Below are 9588 nucleotides of genomic sequence, written 5' to 3' on the forward strand. Positions count from 1 at the left end.
TTCCATGTGTTGTTCTTCCTTGTAAAAACCTGATGTATACATTACCCACAATGCAAGTCTAACTGCCAACAGTTCAGTTGGAGATTTGGGTGTATTATGCTAGTAGCTATTATTTTCCCTCAAAGTCTTCACTACATAAATTAAGGGGTTAAAGTGGGCTGAATGATACGGAACAGTGTTCTGGCACCTTCGATTAATAAGTAATTAATAAGTAAATAATTGTTTGGCAATTTCATAATAATAATAATAATCCCACTTTAACCACTACATATGTTATGAGTCTGGAAAGACATGGATGCAAACTACAACTGGACTGGTTGGTGGAGGCATACAACCACGAGGCTGTAATTCTAGTTGTTTCTTTTCTCTGTTCATTCATCACACGTTTTTTCAGACACCTCTGGCTGTGGTTGAAGAAACGATTAATCTCACCACTTAGTGGCAGAAATTTAAATGATTCAGCCTTGGGGTCCACTACAATTACAGCTCAAAATTAAAAATGTTAATCAGTCATTTTGGCTACGTCATAAGTTTAAATGCCATGAAACTCACTTCAAATATCTAGCTATCCTTGTTGTACACACTAGTCTTGAGGACCATGAATTTACACAAGATTTAATTTTCCAACATTTTTACTTTCCTGAGAATGTAGGTCCCCTGGGCTGTTTCATTTAATTACTAATTGAGTGCAGGGTTCATACAATGAACTAGTACTGGGTGCCACTAAAAAGACTAGCAGACAGCGCAAACAGCCTTACAAACTGTATTTGCATTTTCCATAAAAGCAAGGAAAGTTTGATCATATTAAAATTTTTAGAGCTTGTTACCAGTGATTGCATCATCCATGGGTTTCAACATGTTTGTTGTTGCCTTGTTGACATGGTCACAAAATATAACAGAATATGACAAGAACTAATTCTTAGTCTGTATGTGCGAGACTTGACGTCTCTCTAGGCTAAACACTGTTCTGTCTGTCTGTTGAGGCTGATTATTGCTGGTGTAAGGTCCCATCCCACTCAGATATTAAAGCCTAAATCCAGTCACAGAGTAGAGTTTAATTTGGCCCTGAAATCCATCCTGGCCCTGCTAGCCGTCCTCTCTCAGTATCAGGATCAACGTGGTTAGCACCGACCTAATGCGCTAAATGTAAGGATGTTAGCATTGACTGCTAATTATTATCGTTTAGGTGGGAGCTCACTATCTGATCCAGTCAGGTGTCATGTGGCATGGTAAGGATGCCAAAGTGGATCGGTATCTGGCTAATTGAATCCTTTATTCACCGTACATGTATGGACACTAAGACACACTCTACCTGAAACATCTTTTCCTCCTCATGTCAAAACAGAAGTATATAAAACTGATAAAGTAAAACAACTAAAAATGGTGAAGAAGGAAAATAATGAGTGAAAAAATAATAAGAATTAACCAAGTAATTTTCTTTTACACATTAAATGTGAAAGTACATATAATAATGTTATATTGATAGTGCTGAATTCTGGTGCTCTTACACCTTGTGCATCATATGAAACAGCTAAACAGCTGCAAAGTTAGAATCACTCATCTCTATATGTATTAAACTTGAAGTTTAACAGTGTGTGTAATGTATGAATAATGTCTCTGACATGGTACTGAATTGTGTTATGTGTCTTTGTTAACTTTTTCTTTTGTTCTTGGATTGCTCTTGAAAGAGATTATCATCTCAGTGAGACAGCATGATTTAATAAAGTATCAGTAAAATGAAATAATGTTAAATTGAAATGACAAGTGGAGCCACATCTTTGTAAGTGCTGTTTTATCTCACAAGTTTCTCCTCCTCCTCTTCTATCTGCTCCTACAGGAACAGCTTCCAGACCTGTGGTCCCACTTCCAGGAGCTGAACCTGGAGGCACACATGTATGCCTCCCAGTGGTTTCTTACCCTCTTCACTGCCAAGTTCCCTCTGTGCATGGTGTTCCACATCACTGACCTGCTGCTCTGTGAGGTACAATTTGACTCACAGCACTACATTATTCTAGGAGTACATGAGGAGTTGTTTGGTCCACATTGTCCAGAGTCAAGTGAGGAAAAGGTCAACCTTCTGGAAAGATAAGGAGGCAGTAAAAAGGGTCATGAGCTAGGTAGGGAAGCAGTGACAGAGGTTACCGGGAGGTTAGGAGAGAGGATGGCAACCATCGAGGTAGGAGGCTGGAGACATGAAAGGAAAGAGAAGGACAGAAAGATAGTAGTTGGTTGAACTACCTCTACTGATCAGCTATCGGTGGCCAGAAGTATAAAGACAAAGCTATACCAGCGTCAGCAGTGATCCATCTGCATTCTGCCCTTCAGTCTACCCAACGTAATCAATAGGGACGCACTGATCAGGCTTTTTAGGGTTGATACAATCACTGATTTAATGACATTAGGATCTCTTGACCTGATCACAATCACTGCTTGCTTCTTGTTCTGAAATATTTTTACAGAAAGCTCCTCTGAGAAGTTCTTCTTCTCTAGTTTACCTGATGTCTGTGACCCATAATATTTTTAAGTTGGGCTCAGCTCTTCTAATAATAATAGCCAGTATTCCTCAATACTGTGTCTATTGACATTTTAAAAGTGAATCATTTTATCTTCTAACAAATTCTGTGACATTTTGCAATAACGTCCTCAACATTAAATTATTCTCCCCTGAGATCAAAGGGGAGCTTGAACAATCAAACGGTAAAAGAAAAAATTTTGAAAAACTCTTCAAGGTACTTGATGATAGGTAATTGTTGCAGATGCAAAACCGTATGAGAAGCTGTGTGATGTGAAGCTGTTGCTTGCTTAAAACTGCATTCTGACAATGGCATTCATGGGGATAATCTCAAAACTCCAAAACAATGACCAAAAAACAAAAACTACAACACTCAAAAGCCGAAACTGAATTAATAGCATAGCATGCTAATGGCGACGACTGGTGCTCATCAGGCAGTAGCAGCTCATTCAGTTCCACAAGGGTCAGAGGCACCACGTTGAGTCTGTGTGGAGTTAGTAATGTAAATTATAATTCAGTATATTTATTTATTTATAATAGGGCTACTGAGTCATTTCCAATAAAAATAAAAAATGCATAAAGCTAGTAAAAAATATTTACAGCATAATGTAGAACAGTATTTAACATTTATTTATATATATATATACATTCAGTTATATGAAGTATGACCGTATCATCTAATCTGCGGACATATGATTTGGGGCCTCAGGTGAAGAGAGAAACAGAGCTTTCAGCTGATCACTACCTGCTGCTGAGTTGGATCAGGTGGCAGGTAAAGCTGCCAGAGGGATGTGGTGAAGCCAAATTTGCAGTGAGGGTGCACTGGGAACGTCTGGCTGAGGCCCCTATCTGGAGCTAGAACATGCAGCTGTGTCCTTATGGAAAATAATTATTGTGGAGTATTTAACTCTAAATAAGGGGCCAAGGAGTGAGCTTTGTGGAACACCACATCCAACATAAGCACATGAAGAAGCTTAGGTTATGACTGAAGGATCACAACAGTTCAAGAGCTGTGCCACCCATTGCCCAGCCTTAAATGTAAAAGCACAAGAAGGTGACAAACACCAGCATTATTTGACAGAACTAAGTCATCACTAATTGACTGATTTTTTTTTTTTTTTGTGTTACTTTTATTTTTGTGTATCCAACAGAGAGAGAAAGGTGACAAAATATAAGAGTTTAAAATTTGAAAGCTCTGTTCACTTTCTTCCTGCTCCCCCCTTCTCTCTCTTTCTGCTTGCATCCACCCCCCCCCTTCTCGATTTGCCTATTGGCCGCAGGCAGAACAATTAAAAGTTTCCCAGGTCTTTCTCACCCAATGAGCCGCATGATGAGAATCTGCCCGTTAAACCAGAATTCTCATCTCCTGCATCCCTCTCTGTTTGCTCTCCTCTTCTTGGTTGTCTTTGTCATCTTCATCATCAACTTTACTTGTTTTCTTCTTATTTGTATTTTTTACTCTCGTAATCCTCTTATTTTCTGTTCTGTCTTTATACCTGTTCTGTCCTTGTTCCCTTTCTCTGTCATCTTTTTCTCATCCCTTTTTTTAATCACTCTCCTCGTGCGATCTCAGTCAGCTTCTGTTTTCGAATGTGTTTATTTTGATCATTCTTTTTTCCTCTCAACGACATTTTCTTTCCCAACCATTTTTTTTTCTAATTCAACCCCTCTGTACTACTTCATATCTTGAAATAGTAAGTGACTAGCTGCTGGATTTTTATTGAGTCTTCTTTTTTGCCACTGATACAAGAGACTTAGTTTCTACTGATTGGTGGAGAGTCTCAGGTTCACACCTTAATATCGCTTGAAGGTTTTTTAGGTCATTTGTGAAACTTTTATGCACATATCATGTAGTATTGAACCCTTACACATCCCTCTGCCTATTCCCCCATCTCCTTCCCAGCCTATGTCATCATATCTCCTCCCTCTGTATGTTTATCTCTGTCTCCCCCACAACTCTGTCTCGCTATGACACACATGCTCTGCAATTATCTCTCTTTCTCTTATACACACCTTTGATCCTGCCTCAGCAGAGTAGCACCATCTTGAGGCCTACAAAGATAGGGATGTGAAGACAGAGCTCCCCCTCTTTTCTCTTTCTCCAGTTATTTTTAGAGCTGTCCAGATATTTTTAGCTCTGTGTTGCCATGTGAACTGGTTGTCACGGAGACCAAGGAGACGGGTGTTCCCATGCAGTGCTGACATCAGCTTTACAATTTCTTTCTTTCTGTGTCAAAATCACAATCATTGCATCAACACAAGAGGAAAGAAAACACATAGCATCACAGCATTTATGTACATATATCAGTGGACTTCTAAACACAGGAATCTGCTCCACGCAATAATCTACACAATGATCTGTGATTTATAAAGAATCGCAATAAATGAAATAAATAAAACATAGGAATGTTTCAGCTTTATGGTTTTTTTTTTTTAATTTTGTGGTACCTCTGTCTGTGATTTGTGTTCTTAAATACATGCCTTTGTGCTGCAGCTACAGCATCCTTACATTTTATTATTTTATTGGTAAATTTCATCTGTGCAGCAGTTTTTAAAAACAACTGACAGTTATGGTTTAACAAATAAACAATCTAACCAAGTAAGATAAACTATACAATAAAATCGACATACCTGAATTTCAGTATGCTTTGTGAGCATTTTTGACATCAGTATATAATTATTAGTAAGATAATTTTGATAGGCTGTTATAATTTATATAGCCAAAAGGTTTCAGGTCAGATATCTTCTGGTCTGTAAAAAACACATCTTTGAAGTTATGTTATTCTAAGGACTGACTCCATGTCATGTTCTCTTTCCTTGTTCTGTCCATGCCATATCACAAACAACTTTTCTGCTGAAAGTAAACAATGTCAGAGGTCATATTTCTTACCCAGACAGTGATGGCTTCCGTTGCACTCCAGATTTTTGATAATCTTGTTTCTTTAAATTGTTGTTAAAAATTGTAATAGGAATTATTTCTAGATTTAAGTCCATTCTCCTCATCTTAAATCAGAAAGATCAGGAAGTGCATCTGCAGCAGAGCATCCCATCACTATGAACTGACACACTGTAGATTCTTGTGTCTGTTTGGGCATAAGTGGGAAAACTTCTTAGCACAGGAATTGTTTAATCCAAATTTAGGAAAGAAATTAAAAGTCTCTCTGAAGCAGCAAACAGGATGAGGAAAGCTGGACTCATCAACATGTGATATTTTACCCGTCTTTAGTTGCTATGAAATTCAGTTCCTGATCCAAAATGTTCAGTTTCATTGTAATCAAAAATAAGTACACTGACATACACTGATGAGCTGAAACAGTTCTCAGCATTTTAAAACCCGCAGAGACAAAAAAAATTTTCTCAACTTGTTTCAGAATTCATGTCTAATTCTCCTCTCTCTTCCAGGGTCTAAACATCATCTTCAATGTAGCCCTGGCCTTGCTCAAGGTTAGTACTTGCTTCATTCATTCATTTATTTGTAACCTTCTATTTAGATTAGCTCAACTATCAAGTTCTTGTCAAATATCCCATTTCTTTTAAATCTACCAAGATTATATGTAGTTTTTGATCTACAATGCTTAATAAAGGAGGAAAAATGTATATACTATAAAAAATTTGGTTTATACGATGTTATATTGATTTTGTTTTTTGCACCAAAGATAAATCCATCTGGATTTAAGAAAAAGCAGATTTTGGTTTTTTTTTTTTTTTTGGACATTGATTGCACATGACATTTTGGTGATTTTTTTTTTTTTTTGAGCAGTTTATTAGAGTTGTTATCACTGATATATTGTTATAGTGAGAATGTTGCAAAGCAAAGATTTAGGGAAGCGTGATTGTGCAGAAGAATCATTGTGTCTGAGGAGGTGTGCTCAGTCCTCGGTCTGATGTGATGGGTAGAGGTTAGACAGTTAGTTTGTTGGCATTCCTCGCCCTCTAGTGCTCAAATCAGAAATTTCGTCTGGAAGTGAGGAGGCTGTCCTTAAAGACAAATTAGACCAATGGGTAACACTACTAACTTATTAACCCATGCATTTCATTTTACCATAAAGATACAGTTATGGCCATTATGAGTTTCTATACAGCTTCCCTCAGAGGTTGATAAAATATTGTATCATTTAGAATCAGAAATATTCATTTGCCATAAAATGTTTTTTTGATATGGTTTGATAAATACAAACGGCTCACGTACTAAACAATCAATAGACAGACATAACATAAAAAACACAAGATAAAATGACCAATCGTTGTCATTTTATTTAAAATCAATTACAATTTTAGTCACACTTTTCAAAAACAAGTGTCTAGAATAAAAAGGAAAAAGACATTTTTTTAAATTATAAAACTCTAAAGAAAAATGTAACAAAATTCTATTTTAAGTGTGTTTAAAGAAATATAAAGCACATATCTGCTTGAGTTTTTAAAAATATTACCAAACAAAATTGCATGTTGTTGCTATCAGAGCAGAGTAGGTGTAGAATTACTAGTTGTTGTGTTATCAGATCTGTTTGTGGCTGGATGGATCAATGACTTTTGGTAATAACTGTGTCTTATTCCATGTCAGTGTCAGTTCATTACAGACATTAATTTGATAGGACAGTCTTTGTGGATGTCATGCTGAAACCTCAAGACCACCCAGTAATGAAGGCTTGTTTGTCTCATTATGTTGTCCATATCTCGGTACAGAAACAAACAAATTGTTAACTAAAAATAGCACACAGTGCCTCAGCATTATGCTTACAGTAATTTTCTTTTAGTTCTTTTAATTATTTTTCATGTGAAACTATCCCTTTTTGAGGCACGACATTGTGTTGATGACAGGATTATGCTATAAGGTTTTTAACCTGTGTTTTTCTTGGTCCCCAAAGCAGCTGATAGCCATCAGTATGTGTAGTCAATTATTAATTGTTACACCAATTTATTTTTAATATTTGTGAATTTCTGTATTTTTTTTTTACAGATACAGTTTACAGATACTGATAGAATCAGGAGAGAGAAAAATGATTCTCCAGTCAAGTTTGTTTTGCCCTCAAAACCAGTCCTTTAACACTAATTACTTGCCAAATTGGACTTCTAATCTAATATTTATTTTTCCTACATAAAACAGCTGCTCAATATATATTACCACACCAATACAGCCTAAAACAGGACCATATTAAAACTGGTAAAGCCAATAGATTTTCTTCAGAATGGCTCGGGATATTAATAATAATGATAGTCAATATAATGCATATATGTGCGTATATACGTACGTATATAAGTATATAAATATAATATATTACACAGTAATGCAGCTACACTCAGGCTGTCTGCTCTAAATGATTCCTACATGGTTGATTTTAAAAAGCCCTCCTGCTCTAGGGTTTAGCAGTAATGTATTCTTTGTGCCAGAGAGAGAAAGATGTGGTGGATGCGATGGTTGGGAATGGAGAACAAATGAGGATGTGAGGGGGGTGGAAGGGGCTTCCACTGCCTGCCTCCCATTGGCCAGGCATGACGGCATTCTCCCTCGAGGCTCCCTCCTCCCACCTCCATCCACCCTGCTCTCCTCTCCGCTCTCATCACCCCTCCCTCCATCTGTGTTCAGCTCCCTCCCTCTCCTGCTTAGCAGTCGCCATCCACATCAAAACAGGAGCATAAGCTGTAGCGTTAGCAATCTGGACCTGGAGCAGAAAAGCTCTGTGTTCTTGTTTTTTTTATTATTATTTTGTTTTTCTTCTTCATCTTTACCTCCTTTGGATGCCTGCATGGAGCCTCCTCTCTCACTCAGTTCCTCATTCTCTCTGTTCTTTACCTCCTACTCCTCTACCTCCGCCTTCTCCTCTTCTCTGTTGGCTGGCTATGTATTTCTCCAGCACGCTACCTCTTTCCACCACCCAGACCTCTGCAATGGAGCCGCCCCGGCTAGCTGCTAGCTGTTAGCTCTTAGCATCACAAAGGCAGAGACAGGGGTGGAGAAAGACAGGAGACACTGTGTGGTTTCTTTGCTTCGCCTCACCCCAGCTGGCCGGGACCATCACTCCTGATTGCACACATACTCATGCAAACACTCAAGCATTCAGCCTGTGTTCTTAAGAGGCAGAAGTGACTTTCCATCTGAAGGAACTGGCTTACCATCTAAAGGATCTACTGACTGATACAGACCGGATACTTGGCTGCTGCTGCTAATGGAAATCTGCCGGAGGGACAGACACTGGAGTCCATGCTGGAGCTGTTGACTGGACCGGGTTGGAACTGGACAGAGTTCAGATCAGTGGGTTATACCAGTGAAGAGGAAGAACATAGAAACGGGAAGACTTACATGCTTATGGCAATCAGTTTTTCATGTTTTACTACCTCTTACCGAACTCATGCATAGCTGCCTTGAATCTGACTCATCGAGTTCAGCATCCACTCAGCCATAAACCAACACAAATATGCAGCACAACACCTTCCCCTGAAAAGTGCCATACTGCCATGCTAACAGACCACCTTTCCTCTGCTTCTGCTGTGTGGTCAGGACTGTTTGTTCAGTCTTAGACTGCGGCTCTCCAGATAAAAGGATTCATACAGTTATTTCAGTCCATTTTACATTTCAAAAAAAGCTGAAATCCTGTCAGCTTCATAACAGGGTACAAATCATATCAACTGCTTTGATGTGTCATCTCACACACGCCAAGCCTTGAGCATTAAGGCCCTCCGGTCCTGCAGACTGAGGGGATTTTCTGTCCGTCTTTGAATTCTATCAATGAAGGAAAAATAAAAAAGGTGGAGTACTTATCCATCGCTGCTGTTTGCCGGAGCAGCAGCCCACATGTTGAGCAGCTTTGTTGCTAGGCAACGGCATACTGGATCGGAGTTGGTTGGGAGAGTTTGGCAAGGGAAGATGAGAGTGGGTAGTGTGACTAGATTTCAAAGCAAGTTTGGCAGGTAGTTGGAAGACTCAGCATTATGCCGAAAGACGCTTCAATACATAATTTTCTGACTGAAATTTTGTCGCACTTGGTGGCCGTTTCTGGACTCTGACAGTGGTACAAGCTGAGTGGCCACCACAAACATCTTGTCCACATTCTGTCTTGCCCAGATGAACTGGATCAATC

At 38.6% G+C, this 9588-nt stretch overlaps 1 protein-coding gene across 4 annotated transcripts in view; it reads left to right on the plus strand.

The window, feature by feature from the left end:
- The window catches only part of rabgap1l (RAB GTPase activating protein 1-like), a 120724-nt gene that overhangs the window by 84282 nt on the left and 26854 nt on the right, over positions 1-9588 (plus strand). For all 4 annotated transcript variants that reach the window (XM_040127766.1, XM_040127765.1, XM_040127763.1 and 1 more), the window contains 2 exons: positions 1838-1981; positions 5915-5956. In XM_040127766.1, coding sequence (XP_039983700.1) covers positions 1838-1981; positions 5915-5956 — 186 coding nt within the window. The remainder of the gene's footprint in view (positions 1-1837; positions 1982-5914; positions 5957-9588) is intronic.

This window comes from Xiphias gladius, chromosome 6 (assembly GCF_016859285.1).
Source record: "Xiphias gladius isolate SHS-SW01 ecotype Sanya breed wild chromosome 6, ASM1685928v1, whole genome shotgun sequence".
NCBI classification, from domain to species: domain Eukaryota; kingdom Metazoa; phylum Chordata; class Actinopteri; order Istiophoriformes; family Xiphiidae; genus Xiphias; species Xiphias gladius.